This window comes from Saprolegnia diclina (assembly GCF_000281045.1).
Source record: "Saprolegnia diclina VS20 unplaced genomic scaffold supercont1.15, whole genome shotgun sequence".
Taxonomy (NCBI): domain Eukaryota; phylum Oomycota; class Saprolegniomycetes; order Saprolegniales; family Saprolegniaceae; genus Saprolegnia; species Saprolegnia diclina.
In genome coordinates this window covers 1-16,373 of record NW_008246082.1, presented here as the reverse complement: position 1 = coordinate 16,373, position 16,373 = coordinate 1, and the positions used below count along the sequence as shown (strand labels likewise).

At 60.0% G+C, this 16,373-nt stretch overlaps 5 protein-coding genes across 5 annotated transcripts; 2 read left to right on the top strand and 3 right to left on the bottom strand.

Moving 5' to 3' along the window:
- Positions 1-785: 785 nt before the first annotated feature.
- Positions 786-3,428, bottom strand: SDRG_05599 (hypothetical protein; the record flags this gene model as incomplete). The annotated part of the gene is made up of 2 exons (XM_008611322.1): positions 786-1,589; positions 1,992-3,428. The coding sequence occupies 2 exons, from the start codon at positions 3,426-3,428 to the stop codon at positions 1,335-1,337; spliced, it is 1,692 nt and encodes a 563-aa protein (XP_008609544.1). The 3' UTR covers positions 786-1,334.
- Positions 3,429-3,809: 381 nt separating this feature from the next.
- On the bottom strand, positions 3,810-8,063 carry SDRG_05598 (hypothetical protein). The gene is made up of 7 exons (XM_008611321.1): positions 6,429-8,063; positions 6,028-6,383; positions 5,796-5,981; positions 4,887-5,714; positions 4,669-4,833; positions 4,285-4,625; positions 3,810-4,235 (listed from the first exon to the last, which is right to left on the bottom strand). The coding sequence occupies exons 1-7, from the start codon at positions 8,041-8,043 to the stop codon at positions 4,019-4,021; spliced, it is 3,708 nt and encodes a 1,235-aa protein (XP_008609543.1). The 5' UTR covers positions 8,044-8,063; the 3' UTR covers positions 3,810-4,018.
- Positions 8,064-8,085: 22 nt separating this feature from the next.
- Positions 8,086-9,518, bottom strand: SDRG_05597 (hypothetical protein). The gene is made up of 5 exons (XM_008611320.1): positions 9,304-9,518; positions 9,090-9,248; positions 8,953-9,042; positions 8,575-8,903; positions 8,086-8,524 (listed from the first exon to the last, which is right to left on the bottom strand). Exons 1-5 carry the CDS (start codon positions 9,511-9,513, stop codon positions 8,425-8,427), a joined length of 888 nt encoding a protein of 295 aa, XP_008609542.1. The 5' UTR covers positions 9,514-9,518; the 3' UTR covers positions 8,086-8,424.
- Positions 9,519-9,638: 120 nt separating this feature from the next.
- On the top strand, positions 9,639-10,248 carry SDRG_05596 (hypothetical protein). Its single transcript, XM_008611319.1, has 3 exons — positions 9,639-9,847; positions 9,904-10,038; positions 10,088-10,248. The coding sequence occupies exons 1-3, from the start codon at positions 9,704-9,706 to the stop codon at positions 10,208-10,210; spliced, it is 402 nt and encodes a 133-aa protein (XP_008609541.1). The 5' UTR covers positions 9,639-9,703; the 3' UTR covers positions 10,211-10,248.
- Positions 10,249-11,237: 989 nt separating this feature from the next.
- Positions 11,238-14,639, top strand: SDRG_05595 (Ca2+-transporting ATPase). The gene is made up of 2 exons (XM_008611318.1): positions 11,238-11,344; positions 11,407-14,639. Exons 1-2 carry the CDS (start codon positions 11,324-11,326, stop codon positions 14,488-14,490), a joined length of 3,105 nt encoding a protein of 1,034 aa, XP_008609540.1. The 5' UTR covers positions 11,238-11,323; the 3' UTR covers positions 14,491-14,639.
- Positions 14,640-16,373: the final 1,734 nt, after the last annotated feature.

Sequence of the window (16,373 nt, the reverse complement as noted above, 5' to 3'; positions counted from 1 at the left end):
ACGCAGAATCGGACCTTGGGATGCGGCCGCAGCAAGCTCGAGCGTCGCCGACGTACACAGAGAGGCATCCCATCGCAGCCATTGCTGGACGAGCGCCACGTCACCTTCCACAACCGAGAGGTGGAGCGCACTTGCGCGGTCGTAATAGCGCGGCGAGACAAAGAGCGCGTAGCTAGGTAGCTTGGTCGTCGGGTGGGGGTAGCGCTGAAGGTACGGTAGCGACGCAAACCGGGCTGGGACGTGCGCGAGGTACCCCGTTTGGTTCAAGTTTCGGTACTGCGAACCTGGTGTGAGGTTGACAGTGTCAGCGAGGCGCTGGACGATCGCCAAGTCTTCGGGAAGACCATCTTGGTACGACACAATGGCCTCGATGAGGTTGGGCGACTGAAGCACGAGCGAGGCCATCGTTGACAATTGGGAAATGACCGCATCAGTAGTAGTTTTGACACGCGCCAAATGTTGGTCGTGCCGTTGATTGTCATTTTGACTTCCTTATCCGTACAGAGTGCCGGATAATGGTTACGATGCGCGTCGATCGACAACAATTCACCGTGGTCGCAGTCCTCCTCGGCTCATGAGGTGTCGTCATCGCTGTGATACATTGAGCTGGAGGGTACATGTGGCGTGCACCGCCTCTCTTTCTTCCCAGGAGCGTATGCACACACTGATATATTCTGCATAACTCTCGTCTTGATATCGGTTAAACGCGGATCAAATGGCTGGACGACGTGTCAACATGGCTGCACGACTAACTACTACTCTATCGGATATATGGGGACTGAAAATGAGGCTCTAGTCTCGCCCTCGCGCCAATGTGCTTGTCGGCCGTGTACATGGTGGCGCCCGGAGGCCCCATCGTCTCCAGGTAGCGCAGTGTGGTCTTGCGGCGGCTGTGCATCGCTGCATCGCACACCACAGCCGTCCATCCAAAGCCGCATTTGGTGTGCAAATGTCGGAGCATGTCGAGATGGCCATGGAGCGCCGCGTGGACCATCATGCGCTCCGAGATGCGAGCTCGTAGCGGCGTCGCCAACTCGACGGGAAACGCGTCACCCACGAGCTCGTACGAGTCGACGCGCCCAGAGTCCGCGACCGCGACACACAAGTTCTCCCAAGGAGACACCACCTCGTTGGGCGGCGTGGGCAGATTGGAAAAAGACTGCCTCAAGCGCGTCTTCGGGGCCTCGTGCTGCCAGCAGCCATGCGACAGCACGTACGCTACCGTGTCGACGTGTGCTGCCCGCACCGCGCTGATGAGGCGTCGGTGACTGCAGCGTTAGCCAAAGCTCTCGTGAAGGCGTCCGCGCCGTTGCTCACTAGAGACAAGTGATAGGTCAACACTGTCGTGCAAACTGCGTGTTTTTAGCCCAAGATCGCATCCGATGCGAGCTGTCGACACCGCCGCCGCGATCCAGCCGGTCGCGGACACCGTCGCGACCGACGACGAGGCCCGCAAGCTCCTCAAGAAGGTGCTGGAAAAACGCAAGGCGTACCAAGCCCGGGCGGCCAAGGCCCTTCGGCGCGAAGAGGCTGCGCGCCTCAAAGCCGCCAAGGAGGCCGAGCGGGCGCAGGAGGCAGCCCAGCGCGCGCTACGAGACAACGCGTCCGCAAAGACGACCCCTAAGAAAAAGAAAAATACCGATTTGGCCAGCGTGAATGCGCCACCGCCACAGGTCAAGACGCCCAAGGACTTTGAAGTCCCATCGCTTCTCGGTGGTGCTGGCATCGCGTCCGAGACACCAACGCTGACAGCGCTTCTTGTGGTCATGACGCACTTCAAAGGTGCACATTTACCTCCGAACTGCACGACGTGCAAGTGACCGTGTGCCGCGGCTTTCTCGATCGCATTGGGCGGAACGGGATGGCCGCGGGCCAAAAGCAGCTCCAAAGCCTCGAGGTGACCTTGGCTCGCCGCCCAGAACGTCGCCGAGCCCGAGACGCAGTTGCCATCCGGGCTGCCACGTTGACCATCTTGCATGTAGTCGTGCAACGGCAAGGCGATGTCGTGTCGGGAGTTGTGCGTCGCTTGGCGTATCGACACCGTCCGTCGGTACGTCCAAGAGGTACGTCACCATATCGAGGTGGCCCGCGTACGCTGCCGTCGCGAAGGCAGCGTTCGTCCGACACAGTCCGTAGACCTCGTGGAGCCAGCGCACAACGTCCAAGTAGCCATGACCAGCAGCGAGCGCCATCGCATCTTCGTCACAGCCATCGCGTCGGTTCGTATGCAGCCATTCGAGAACATGCGTGTGTCCGCGGTACGCGGCCAAGGCGATAGATCGGCCCGACCCGACGCGCAGGCGGCTCTTGTGCAAGAGCTCCAGCGACGTCAGGTCGCCGTTGAAGGCCGCGAAATCCATGAGAGTACAAAAGTCCCACCGATCGAATGGACTCGGGTGCCGAGGCGACTTGTGCGAACCGACGTTGGTCGGTGGCAGCCATTCATCGTCGCTCGGTGGTCGCGGGTTCTCTTGGTCGATGCAGTCGAGAACGTAGCGCAGCATTGCGTGGTCTTGCTTGGCGAGCGCGCACTGCATTCTCGACTTGGTCATGCGTGGAACGTACCCACGTGTGTAGACGTGTTCAAGGACGGCGAGACCCCCCCTGTGGACGATCGTCTGAAGCGCAGCGTCGGTCAACTGCGCCGTCGCCTCGACGAGGTCGACAGCCTCAATATGCGCCTCGCCGAGTACACTGTGCGTCAAGTGCTCGACATGCGGTGCATTGAATATGAGCGATGGGTCAAAGCTTTCGGTGCGCTGCACGAGAAGAAAGCGAACGATCGACGCGTGACCATTGACCACTGCTGCCGTTGCCGCCGCGATCGTGCAGCCCTCGGTCCTTGCAGAGTGCAGGAAGAGGACGACGTCATAGTGACCGTTCATGGCCGCGCCGTCCATCGCGGCAGTGGTGCACGCCACGCCCGCCTCGTGAAGCCACAAGAGCAGTGGGAGGTCACCCGACATGGCGACAAGGTCCATCATCTTGGGTGTGGCCAGCGCTGGAAACTGCTCGAAGAGAAGACGCAGAATCGGACCTTGAGACGCAGCAGCAGCAAGCTCGAGCGTCGCCGACGTACACAGAGAGGCATCCCATCGCAGCCATTGCTGGACGAGCGTCACGTCACCTTCAACAATCGTTAGATGAAGTGCGAGGGCGCGGTCGTACAAGCACGGCGAGACAAAGAGCGCGTGATGAGGTAGCCTTGTCATCTCGCGTGGGTACCGCTCGAGATACGGCAACGACGCAAACCGGACTGGGACGTGGGCGAAAACCCCAGCTTGGTGCAAGATTCCAAAGGGTTGGTACGTCGTGAGCTCCATGGTGTTGGCGAGGCGCTGGACGATCGCCAAATCTTGCGGTAGTCCATCTTGGTACGACGCAATCGTTGTGAAAAGGTCGGGCGACCGGAGCACGGGCGAGGCCATCGTTGACAATGGGCAAATGACCAAGAGCGCAATGTGTCGCTTGGAACGGAATGACGGTCTTGCTCCTGGGTTGTCTCTGCGTCCAACAACAGCCGGGCATAAAAGCCACCATGATCACTGCAGTTGGTCACTCGGGACTAGAGCAGAGCAGCTGACCGCAGAAGGTTCTTCCTGCCTCGGCGCCTAGACCCCCGGAATCTGTAGACTCCGGATTTTTCCTACACGCTCGTAGAGAGCACAACACCTGGTCGTGGTGTGTTGTCGCTCTGTTCATCTCCAGGGTCTACAGTTGACTAGATGTTTGTCCCTCGGCTGCGTCGTTTAGTCGTCTAGTCAGTCTACTGGTCGCTGAGTCGACTCCATCAAGGCTCACCGCTAACACAAGCGTACATCGACTCAATTGATTGGATGTACTTTGGCTAGCAAGACCCAACTTCTTGTTTGACTAATTTCTGTCACCTCGATATCAGGTTACCTGATATCTTCCTTCCGACGCCAATGACGTCTACTGTTGGGCTTCTACTAGTGTGTAGTTGGTTGTCAAGACACAACAGACAACTTGTACACATATCTGGACCTAAAATTTGCGTTTAAAAGAAGATGCCGCCGCCGTCGTCGTCGTCTTCTTCGTCAATGTTGCTAAAGTACTGCTCGTACGACGTGGCCGACGTCGACGCGACGCGGCGCAGCCCCAAGGCCGGCTCGGCAGCGACCGACGAGAGCGCGCTCATCGACATCGAGTACTTGGCCGTCTTGAGCGAACTCGGCGGCGTCGCCACGGTCTCCTCCAGCGACGGTCGGTCGACGCTACGCCCGCGTCCTTAGCACACAAAACTGAATCACAAACGACACGTACCGAGGCAGCGGGAACGGCTGCGGGCGCTGCTCCATAAGCCGCAAGTCGTTCATCGAGAGGTTGCGGTTCGAGGTCGTCGAGACCTTGGTGAGCGCGTTGAGCACCTCCATGACTTGGTCAACGTCGTTGAGGAAGTGCTTGGCCGCGCTCGGCTTCTTCCCGACCGTGACCGTAAACGTCTTGGGCAGGTGCCGTTCTTCGAGATACGAAAACATAAACTCGTCCGACTGGTCGTCGCCAATGCACAAACAAAAGTCGACCGGCGAGCCTTGCTGGCTCTCGAGCGTCGAGAGGATCCGGTCGACCATGACGCCCTTGTCGACGCCTTCGGGGCGCACCTCCTAGTCGCGACTTCAATCTCCACATCCCGCACACAATCCGTACGAGGTAATCGGTGCCCGTGAGCACTTCGACTTGGTACGTCTCGAGCACTTGCTGCAGCTGGTCGTGGAGCTCCTTGGCCTGCAACTGGCCAAACTCGGGGTCGGCGTCGCGAAACTGCCACAAAAGCGCGCTCCCTTTCAGCTCAATGTACGTGCCGTGCGTGCGCTACATGGACAAACATCGTCCATACGGGTTGGACAAGAGAGCACTCATGGTACCTGCGTGTAAATGTCCATCACCGAGTGGGTAATGTCCTTCCACGAGTCGTCAAAGTTCTCCTTGGTGCACAGCCACGCGTCGTCTTCCTTGCCGCTGTCGCCCCACCGGTAGAGGTATCCGTGCTCGGCCGCCAAGCCGAGGCACTTGACGCCGCCCAGAGTCTTCTCCAGATCTTGGCGCTCGCGGCCACTGAGCACAAACACCGTGTTGCGTGGGTCGGCGCAGAGCTTCCCGAGCGCCGAGAGGAGCTCGTTCGACGGCGGCAGTGCGTCGTGCTGCGCCTGGCTCGTGATCGCACCGTTCTCGTCTTCTTGAATGTACTTGGAAAAGTCGTGGGCCGGCGTCGCCTCTTGCTGGAGCGTGTTGCCATAGTCAAACAGTAGGACGCGGCGAAAGCTGTGGCGGTACGCCCGGACGACCGTGTCCGTCTCGAGGAGCTTGAAGCCCGCGTTGAACTCGAGCATGCGGTAGCCAAGCCCGAGGCCGTAGCCCATGTACTGCATGCCGACGGTCGAGCTCGCCTTGCTCGTGCGCTTGAGGTCGACGAGGATGCGCTCGGCCCACTTCGTGCGAGTGTTGAACGCCACGTACTCGAAATCGTGCAAGTGCCGCGCAGCTTTCTCAGCCGGCGACATGGTCACGGCCGCGTACAGTGCCTCGACAATCTCGTTGCGCTTCCACGGGTTGACGCCGAGGCTGCCCGTGAGCACGCGGCTGCTGCCGGAAAACTCCGAGACGACGACGACGCCCGGGTCGTTCGAGAGCTTGTGCGCGTACACAAACTCAAACGGGTACAAGCTCACGGCGTCGCGGACCGTCGTCAAGAGCTAGGGACATAAAAGGTTATGAAGAAAACGAAAAAGCCGGAAAAACAGGCAAAAAGACGGCAAAATTGCGCAAACACGTACCATAATGTCGCCGAGGTTCCATAGCGGAAGGCGAATCGACAAGTCCGTGTTGTTGAGCTCCGAGTACGCAATCACGGGCTCGCGCTCCTGCGGAAAGGCCGCGTTGATGCGCTGGACCGTGGCGCGGAGCTCTTGGCGCAGGCGCAGCTTGGCCTCGGACGTGTCCGAACCGTCGACAATGCCAATCTACACGCGCATGACAACTTCTCAATCTCGGATTCAAAGGAGAGACCTGGACGACTTGGATCTTGTTGCGGTACGCGGGGTACGTCTTGAGAAACTGCTCGATCGCGATAAACTTGAGGTTGATGCCCTTGAGGCGCTCGACTTGGTCAATGCCCACGATGATCGTCTTCTCGCCCGCGCGGTAGAGCTCCTTGAGGCGGCGCGTCTCGTCCAAGACCTGGTCCTTGACACTCAGCCGCTCGACAAACGGCGGCTCGATGCCAATGTGGCTGATCGTGACCGCCACCATGCGGCCATTGTACTCGACGCCAATGTACCCGCCGGCCTGCGCCGTGTACTTGAGCCCGAGGATGCGCCGGCAGCTCGTGAGAAAGTGACGCGCGTGCTCGTACAAGTGAAACCCTACATTTCCCAAACTCGTATAAATCTATCAAGACAAGAGCGTACCAATGTGGTCGGCGCTGAGCATGCCACGGAGGAGGTCGGCCCGCACCGAGAGCGTCCGGAAAATCTCCGACGACGGGAACGGCGTGTGCAAGAAGAGTCCGACGTTCACATACGGCAGTCGGCGCGCGAGGAACGACGGCGCGACCAGCAAATGGAGCCCGTGGACCCAGACGAGGTCGCCTTCGTTGTAGATCTCAATCACCTTGTTGACAAACATGCGGTTCACGTGCATGTACGAGCTCCACGCGTTCTTCTGCTGCGACGGGTTCCACCACCGGGTCGGGAGCTTCCCGTACACGTCGACAATGTTGTGAAAGATGGGCCACAGCGTCCCGTAGCAAAACGCGTGGAACGTCTGGTGCATGGCCGGCGCCAAGAAGACGGGCACACAGTGGAAGGCTTGGAGCTGCCGCGCGAGCTTCTCTTCGTCCGCCTTGGGGATCGGGTCCTTGCAGTGCACGAGGCCAACCCACGTGAGCCGCATCGCCGACGACGTGCCGTCCCGGTAGAGGAGCCCGTTGCTCTTGTTTTCTTTGATGAGACCGGACGGGCAGAGGAGGTTGTCGTCTTCCCAGTCAATGTCGTACTCGCCGTCGGGTCGGCGCGTCACGAGCACCGGAAGACGGTGCACGACGATGATGACGCCGTCCGTCGATTCGATCGTGAGGTTCTGTGGCGAGAGGGGCAAGCCCGCGCTGTCGTCCTTGCTGCTGACCTTGGTGATGGGCGACGAGCACGCGTTGTAGCCGCCCGAGCGGCGTCGGAGGCCGAGCCCAACGCCGCCAACATTCGTGCTAGCGTCCGGGTCGTGCCACGGCAAGGGCGACGCCGGTGGCAAGAGCGCTGGCTGCGCCATGCCCATCTCGTCGTCGTTCTCGCGCTCTTCGCCTTCGGGAATCGAAAACGACTCTTTGAGGAGACGCGTGCTGCCGCGCTTGATGCCACGGCGAGAGACGTCGTCGGTCATGGCAGCGGTTGCGCGGCGATCGACAAATGCTTGGCCGCTGCTCAAACGGGGCACGACCGTGTGCGACAGCTCCTTCTCGAACTGCTGCATCTGGCCCTTTGCGTACAGATCCTCGCGGCTTTGGTCGAGCACGTCTTGGATTTGCATCGAGTCGCCCATCATGGTCGCCGACCGCTCGATCGTCTCGTAGCGCACAAACTTGCCGCCGGCGCAGATCGCGTACCGATAGTTGAGCACGGTGTTGGAGCTCATGACGACGGGATCGGCGTTGTACCAGAGCGGGTACATCTCGGGCGTCGTGACGAGGCGGCAGCTCCCGACAAAGGACCCGGGTACGACACCGCTCGTCGCATCGTCGCGCCGCGCGTACGTGTAGTGGGCTTCGTTGAAGTGCATGATCTGGGTCGGGTGCTGCGGCGACGGCGGTACGCTCGTCGTGCCATGCTTGGGGCTCTGGACGGCGCTCATGTCGACGTGCGCTGGCAGCGCCGTCCCGAGCGCGGACGCGTCGCCGACCACGTAGAGGGACTCGCCATGGCCTAATGGCGCATGCACCTGGAAGTCAACCCTCGACTGGCCGCTCGCCATGTGCATCCCGATGCCCGAGGAAGAGCCCCACCCGACGGCATGGCGGAGGCGCTGGAACATCGTCGATTTCTCCTTAACCGGACTGTGAGAACAAGTACCTTGTGGGGCCGTGCCGTGCTCTTTTTTATTTTATAACTTGATGTTTGTAAGAAGATTCTACGCATGGATTATAATTTTGCCGAAACCATTCAGGGTTGTGGTCCGGAAGCGTCGCGAGAGGAGCGGCAGCCATCCCATCAGGCTCGGTGCATGATGAAGCGCCCGGACGATGCAGCCAAGAGGCCTCGCTAGCGGCTGCGCAACGCGACGTGAATGACGACCATAGGTGCGAGCACTTCCTCCTCGTGGGCCATGCCCGATGTAATGGCACCGCATGGCCACGCCCGTTTGCTCATGGAAGAGGATAGTACATGTCGATCAGCACACTGCGCCATTATTGTGCTATGGCAAGGTAGCCTTGTCCACAGCAACGAGACTAGCATGGACGGGCGATGGCAGTGCTTGCAGCGACGCCTGGAGCGCATCCCGCTCGTGCTGCACACTACATAGCTACGAGGTAGCAGCCAAGACGAAGATTGCAGGATAGCCTACCTCGCAAGCTTCTCGGCGAGACTCTTTTGCACCATGCGCGCTTCGTGTGCATCTTGGGCGAGCGCCGTGACATTGACATGCGAATACTTTTGCAGCGACTTGACTTCGGTGATGAGCACCTTCTTGTGCTTGAGGAGCGTCGCGGTTTGGTCTTCGAGGGCGGCGACCTTGGCCCGCATGTCGGCAATCTCTTGTGTTTTGTCGTCGACTTTGGTCTTCTCGGACGCGAGCTGCCACTCGAGTCGCTGGAGACTGCGCTGATTGTCCGAGAGATCGAGTGTCTTCCACATGACCTCTTGCTGGAACTGCGCGCAGAGCGACGTCACACGCTGCATACCTATGCATTGTAGTGAGCTCGAAAGCGTCGCTGCGTCGTACTTGGTTTTCCGAGACGAGCTGGTCCTTCTCCTTGGCCAGCGCATGCACCTTGAGGTCCATCTCCATCACTTCTTGGAGCGAGCTCTGCAGCTAATGGGAACAGATGCGATGGCAGGTGAGAAGGGCGCGGTTCGTACCGATGTAGGTTGCGCCATGACTACGGGCTGCGCTTGCTGCTGCGCCAAACGCTCATTCTCTTGGATCGCACTGTGATACAACTGGCGAAGATGGCGCGTCTCCGACTCCTGCGTGGCAAGCTGGCGCGTCGAGGCTGAGACGGCAGTCTCCAGCTGGTCCTACGATGTCATCGCTGCATGAGCAGTCGCATGCGATGGCGAGGCGGCAGCGAACCATGCGATGCAGCAGCGCCGCGAGAGAAGACGCATCCAAGAGCTTGAGCCGCTCGATCGCGCGTGCGAGCGTGTCGTCACCGAAGTTGCTACCCGAGGGTACGTCATGTGGTGCGTCATTGACGTCGTCATCATCGACGAGGACGGCGCCATCAAAGTCGAGGCAGAGCTCGATCTTGTCGGCAGCAAACTCGAGGTCCACGGCAAACATCCTTGCACAGTGGCACGGTATGCGGACACGCCAGGATATCCGGATGATCCAAGTGTTTAAAACACAGAGTTTTTCTTTTAATCTTGCTAATTGTATGCCAAGTTGTTGGTTAGAAAACGCGAATAAAACATTTCCGGCTGCTGGCTTTTCGCTGTCCCATCCCACGACCAAGCGACCCAAGCGACCAAGGATGATGAAGGCGACGGCGCTGCTGGCCGCGCTCGTTTTCGCCGTCCTCGCGCTCTGCGCGTCGGCCGACCCGAAGCTGCGCTCGAAGCTCGGCGACCAATGCCACGCTGTCGGCGACTGCCTCCCTTGCGCCAAGTCGGAAGCGGTAGGTCGCACGCTGGGGCATACAGTGTATGACGGGCGGCTCATCATGCTGCGTAGAACGAAAACTGGTGCCGAGGCACGGGCTACAAGCAAGAGCTGCTTTGCAAGAGCGAGACGACCAACACCACGGTGTACGAGCGCTGCATACCGCCCGCAGCGAACCAAGACTTTACTGTCGTCGTCACCTTTGAGGTACGTTGCCAAGGCGTCACGAGGTCGCATGGGATGCATGGAGACGTAGGCTGCCATGTGTGGCCTCCTCGCGCTCGCGTCCGTGCTGCTGGCGAAAGAAAAGAAGAAGCACATGAGCTCGTTCGACTTGCGCAAGGACCCGCGCCAGCCCAGCAAGCCGTTCCAGACATGATTCTGCACACTGTCAATGAACCTTATTTGCAACGCGTACTTCCTGCGTACTACCTGCACTACATCCGGGACACGCAGTATGGTTGGCATACAAGACCTCTACGAGTCATGCAGCATGCTGCCATCTCGACCATCCTCTCCGAGTGCCAATACACGGTGGTGCCCCGTCTGGCACATCCTGTGCCAGAGATGGGACCGGGCGCGACAGTGCGTCTGAACGTGCCACGGCTTGGTTACTGCCTGCTGTGCCCCTTCACTGGGTACTACGAGGAGTGGACTGTCGCGACGCCACGAGTACCTGCCTGTCTCTGCAGCCGTGGCGCCGAGCTGCCGCCGCAGCAGTCGACGCAGCGCTCTCCGCGCTGTCGGCAAAGCTGGTCGGGCGGACCGAGCCGGCCGTCTTGGATGTGGCTACTTCAACATTGCGGTCAGCCTTTTCGAGAAGCCGACCGACAACCCTACACGATTTCCGTCGGCGGCTTCGAAATTTCACCCGTCAATAGTGTAAGATTCGATACTTTTGCGATCCGGCTTTGGCCAAGGATTTCTCGTTTGGCCAAGGATTTCTCGAGCGAAAAGAATGTCCTACACTGTACAGACTGTAGAAACATGAGCCTACTGGAGTAGCCTCCATGATGTGACGACAAGGCGCCTTGCATGCATGCAAGGTTGCGATCCCCAGGGACACGCGTGTCGCGCGGCCTTGTGCCGACGCCACAGGAAGCCATGGGACGTAGCAGGCAGTACTAGCTCGCTGTATCGTAATAGACGAGCACGGATAGAGGTTATCGGTCTTAGATGGGTTGAAGTGTAAGCATGACGTGGCGCGGCTGCCGGAAGACACGGTCGCCCGCTGCGTTTCACACGATTCAACGGTGCACACTATTTACCATTCCAAGATCGCGGTGTGGGGCGCGTCCGGATACGCTACCGCGGTGCCACGTGTCGAACCAATCGGCGGCGGCCTTCTGGCCACTTTATCCGGATGTTCTTCCATCGAAAGCGGGTGCAGATAGAAATGGATTTCATTTTGGCCAATCAGATACGGGCACAGAGACATGGGGCGGAGGCGGTTTGGCGATTTGCATATTTACCGTGAATTGCACAAGGCGCAATGGCAGTCCGCTTCGACCTGGTAGACGATGACATGCTCCATGCAGGAGGTTCATGCAGAGGCTCATGCATCTACCTGCGTAGAAAACGGTCGACGAAGTGCTATCGCATTACAAGGTCACGGAAGAGGCGGGCCTGAATGATGCCCAGGTCGAGGCCTCGCGCAAGGAGCATGGCTGGAACGAGCTCGACAAGGAAGAGGCGACGCCGCTGTGGCAGCTCGTGCTCGAGCAGTTTGACGATGCGCTCGTCAAGATCCTCCTCGCCGCAGCCATGGTGTCATTTGTGCTGGCGTGGATGGACGAAGACAACCATGGCGAAGGGATCGGCGCGTACGTCGAGCCGTTTGTCATCTTGGTCATCTTGGTGCTCAACGCCGTCGTCGGCGTCTGGCAAGAGTCGAACGCCGAGTCGGCGCTTGAAGCGCTCAAGAACTTGCAGCCGGAGAACGCGCGCGTGCTCCGCAACGGCCACATGCAGACGATCGCGGCGCGCGAGCTCGTGCCCGGCGACGTGGTCGAAGTCCGCGTCGGCGACAAGGTGCCGGCCGACATGCGCCTCATCTCGCTCAAGACGACGGCGATGCGCGCGGAGCAGTCGCAAATGACGGGTGAGAGTGTCTCGGTCAACAAGGACATTGACGAGCTCCCGGCCAACACGGAAGACGTGATCCAAGCCAAGAAGAACATGCTCTTTGCGACGACTGTCATTGTCAACGGCATGGGCCACGGCGTCGTCGTCAAGGTCGGCATGGAAACCGAGATTGGCCAGATCCAGAAGAGCGTGCAGGCTGCGGCCGAAGACGAAGAGTCGACGCCGCTCAAGAAGAAGCTCGACGAGTTTGGTGAGCTCCTCTCCAAGGTCATTGGCGTCATCTGCCTCGTCGTGTGGCTGATCAACTACAAGAACTTTTTCGACCCCGTGCACGGCTCGGTCTTCAAGGGCTGCATCTACTACTTCAAGATTGCCGTCGCGCTCGCCGTCGCCGCGATCCCGGAAGGTCTGCCTGCTGTCATCACCACGTGCCTTGCGCTCGGGACCAAGAAGATGGCCAAGAAGAACGCGATCGTGCGCAAGCTGCCGTCGGTCGAGACGCTCGGCTGCACGACCGTCATTTGCTCGGACAAGACGGGCACGCTCACAACCAACGAAATGTCGTGCGTTAGCTTTACGCACCCGGGCGCGACCGAAGGCGACCTCATCACGTACGAGGTCGAAGGCCACACGTATGCGCCGCTCGGTGCCATCCACACGACGCAGGTTCGCAGCGAAAAGTCCGTCTTTAGCCTCGCGACCGTCTGCGCCATGTGCAACGAGTCGGAGATCGAGTACAACGAGGGCAAGTACGTCCGCGTCGGCGAGCCGACCGAAGCCGCGCTCCGCGTGCTCGTCGAGAAGGCCGGCGTGCCGGACGCGGCGGCGCAAGCCGAGTTTGAAGGCCTTCGCAAGACCAACCCGGCGAAGGCTGTCCAGTACTGCAACTCGTTCTGGAAGCGCCAGTTCAAGAAGCTTGCGACGCTCGAGTTCTCGCGCGACCGCAAGTCCATGTCGGTGCTCTGCGCGTCGGTCGCGACCAAGGCGAACGTGCTCTTTGTCAAGGGCGCGCCGGAAGGCCTCCTCCACCGCTGCACCCACGTTCAGCTCAGCAACGGCACGACCGTCGCGCTCACAGAGACGGGCAAGAAGGCGATTCTGGCCAAGGTGACAGAGATGGCGGGGTTGAGTCTGCGCTGCCTCGCGGTTGCGCAAAAGACGTCGAACCTCGGGAACCTTGCCTCGTACGACGGCGACCGCCACCACGCCGCCCACAAGACGCTCGAACAGACGGACAACTTTGCGTCGATCGAATCGGGCCTGACGTTCCTCGGCCTTACCGGTATGCTCGACCCGCCGCGCCCGGAGGTCCGCCCGATGATTGCCATGTGCAACACGGCTGGCATCCGCGTCATTATGATCACGGGCGACAACAAGCTCACGGCCGAGTCGGTGTGCCGCAAGATTGGCATTTTCGAGGCGGACGAGGACGTGTCGACCAAGTCGTTTACGGGCGCCGAGTTCTTTGCGCTGCCGGCCGAGAAGCAGGTGGCGCTTTTGATGAACAAGGAAGATACGGGCATGGCGTTCTCGCGCACGGAGCCCAAGCACAAGCAGATGCTGGTCAAGATGCTCAAGCAGAACGGCGAGGTGACGGCCATGACGGGCGACGGTGTCAACGACGCGCCCGCGCTCAAGCAAGCCGACATTGGTATTGCCATGGGTATCTCGGGCACCGAAGTCGCCAAGGAAGCGGCCGACATGGTGCTGGCCGACGACAACTTTGCGACGATCGTCTCGGCCGTCGAGGAAGGCCGGGCGATCTACAACAACATGCAGGCGTTCATCCGGTACCTCATCTCGTCCAACATTGGCGAGGTCGCGGCCATCTTCTTCACGGCCGCGCTCGGTTTGCCCGAAGGCCTCATCCCTGTCCAGCTGCTCTGGGTCAACCTCGTCACGGACGGCCCGCCCGCGACCGCGCTCGGCTTCAACCCGGCCGATAAGGACATTATGACCAAGCCGCCGCGCCGCGCGAACGACGTGCTCATCAACGGCTGGGTCTTCTTCCGCTACATGGTCGTCGGTATCTACGTTGGCTTTGCGTGCGTCGGCGTGTTTGGCTACTGGTACATGTTTTACGACGGCTCCAACGACGGCCACTCGCTCATCACGTACCACCAGCTCACCAACTGGGGCAAGTGCGCGACGTGGTCCAACTTCACGGTCAACAACTTTGACGGGCACGACTTTTCGGCCGATCCGTGCGCGTACTTTACCGTCGGGAAGGCCAAGGCGTCGACGCTGTCGCTCTCGGTCTTGGTCGCGATCGAGATGTTCAACGCGCTCAACGCGCTCTCGGAAGACGGGTCGCTCGTGACGATGCCGCCGTGGTCCAACCCGTACCTCATCATTGCGATGCTCGTGTCGTTTGGCTTGCACTTTGTCATCCTGTACGTCGACTGGCTCGCGGCCATCTTTAGCGTTACGCCCCTCGACCTGAACGAGTGGCTTGTCGTGCTCGCCTTTTCGCTGCCCGTCATCCTCATTGACGAAGTGCTCAAGCTCTTTGGCCGCCACTTTGCCGCGCGCGACCTCGAGAAGCGCATGGCCGCCAAGCTCAAGCACGAGTAATGCACGATGATGATGAGTCTGCTGTCGATGAGTCGACGAAAGTTGATGCTGTAGTAGAAGCCACCGCGAGAGGTGCTTTGTATGGATAAACTTTGCCTTGCATCTAGTTGCGTGTCACCAGGAGTGAGCAAGTTGGTACTTGTCCTCGGCGATTGGGATGGCGTCGACTCTGCAGTCTCACGCTGACAAACTCAAAGACGCAAGTTATCTCGGGGAGAGTACACTCTAGTTGGACCGACACTACACTATAATCCCAACGCACTCGACGAGTTCGCGTGCGTCAAGTGCTTCGGTGCGAGCAGGTGCGTGAGCTGCGCCTTGAGGTCGGCATGGCCAATGCGATGGCGTCCGTCGTCTTGAGATGACCGATGGTGAGGGCCAAGGCCCAGTTGACACAGCCATCAGCAACGTCGCAGCGCGCGCAACAACGATGAGACGACCGACGGTGCTTGGCATTTCGTTGGTCCGAACCTGCCGCGCTGCGACGAAGCACTGCGCCGCCTGCACGACCGGTTGCTCCTTTGGCGACACGAGGCAAAGACCTTGACCGGCAAGGCCATGATACTGCTGTCTACCGGTTCAGCTCGCGTGGGTGGCGCCGGGCAGCAAGACGTCCGACTGCACCGACAAATTGATTCTCCAGTTCATCAACGGCGAGCCGCCAGCCATCGGCGAGGGCGCGCAAGGCCACCGGCTCCACCAAAGCACCGACTTCGCGCTGAAACATCAAGCTGGACTCGGCTTCAAGCCCGCGCTTCTCACGTGGTCCGCGCGCCACCGAGGTCACTGTTGAGACTCGCTTCGTCTGCACACCGAGGGTGGTAGCGAGGTGCTCAAGAGGAGTTGAAATGAAGAGTGAGTGAATTAAGACGTGCTACAAGAAGCTAAACCTAAACCTGTTCTCAGAGGCGGTGTCGTTGAGCTTCAACTTGAACTGCAAGCAGAGCTGCAAGCACGTGCTTCTCGGATCACGGGCAGAACCCGCAACAGTCACTCTCTTCGATCCATACTCATCGGCGTCGTTGGCGACTGCTTGGCGATGGTGAGCGCGCCGGTGGACCGAGGTCCGTGCTTGTGCTCTTGACGCCTCGTCTTGGTGATTGCTCGGTGTCGCTCGAGACTGACGGTCGGGCGTGGTCGTTCGTAGCGAGGCGTCGAGTTGGGAACATGGTGCATCTTGCTCGCTGCAGTTCTTCAGAGTCGTGCCACCGAGCCTTGGTGTTTGCTGCTGCGTGCAAACGTGGCGGTGCTTGTCGTCTGCGTCGGTGCTGATGTCAAGCGTCACCTGGTCGGCGTCCGTTGGTGGTAAGCCGTCTCGGAGCGATCTTGGTCGCGCCGCTTGCTTGAAAGTCACGCCAGTGTGTGAGGCTCGGTGGCGACGGCGTGTGATCTGCCTTGCGTCTTGTAGAAGCCGCTGGTCGGGAGAGACGGGGGACCTTGCCGCTGGTTGTCGATCTTGCGCGACTTGGCCGCGTGATGGAGATGTCGAGAGTGGCTCAGCAGCGCAGCCCCCAAAAAGAGCGGTGCTGGTGGTGCTTGGACGTGACGAGTGTTGTTGTTGGGGCTGGTGGCGCGGCTGCGACTTGTCGTCTCTCGTGCGTGTCGACGCGATGGCCGAGCTCCAGCAAGGCTTTGTCTCGCTGCAACAGCACGTTACGGACCGCTACGATCAGATGGCCAACACGTGTGCCAGCTTGTCGGCCAGCTTGGAGACGATGGCTACCGAAAGCCGGGAGTGCAAACGGGAGCTCTCACGGGATGCCACCGTAGCTCTGGCACGACTGTCAGACGCGATCGATCGGGTCCAGAAGAACGCGGCGGCGGCCCGGCTCGAGTTCATGGCGCGCGCCGACCAACTCATGGACGAGGTCATGGCCTCGCAG

Coding starts and splice junctions, on each gene's coding strand:
- SDRG_05596 (XM_008611319.1), top strand. CDS start 9,704: ATGATGAAGGCGACGGCGCTGCTGGCCGCGCTCGTTTTCGCCGTCCTC. Junction 9,848..9,903: donor CTTGCGCCAAGTCGGAAGCG/GTAGGTCGCACG, acceptor CATGCTGCGTAG/AACGAAAACTGGTGCCGAGG. Junction 10,039..10,087: donor CTGTCGTCGTCACCTTTGAG/GTACGTTGCCAA, acceptor ATGGAGACGTAG/GCTGCCATGTGTGGCCTCCT.
- SDRG_05597 (XM_008611320.1), bottom strand. CDS start 9,513: ATGTTTGCCGTGGACCTCGAGTTTGCTGCCGACAAGATCGAGCTCTGC. Junction 9,249..9,303: donor CGGCGCTGCTGCATCGCATG/GTTCGCTGCCGC, acceptor ATGACATCGTAG/GACCAGCTGGAGACTGCCGT. Junction 8,525..8,574: donor CTCGCCGAGAAGCTTGCGAG/GTAGGCTATCCT, acceptor GTAGCTATGTAG/TGTGCAGCACGAGCGGGATG.
- SDRG_05595 (XM_008611318.1), top strand. CDS start 11,324: ATGGCAGTCCGCTTCGACCTG. Junction 11,345..11,406: donor TGGCAGTCCGCTTCGACCTG/GTAGACGATGAC, acceptor CTACCTGCGTAG/AAAACGGTCGACGAAGTGCT.
- SDRG_05598 (XM_008611321.1), bottom strand. CDS start 8,043: ATGTTCCAGCGCCTCCGCCATGCCGTCGGGTGGGGCTCTTCCTCGGGC. Junction 6,384..6,428: donor GCTCAGCGCCGACCACATTG/GTACGCTCTTGT, acceptor TGGGAAATGTAG/GGTTTCACTTGTACGAGCAC. Junction 5,982..6,027: donor ACAAGATCCAAGTCGTCCAG/GTCTCTCCTTTG, acceptor ATGCGCGTGTAG/ATTGGCATTGTCGACGGTTC.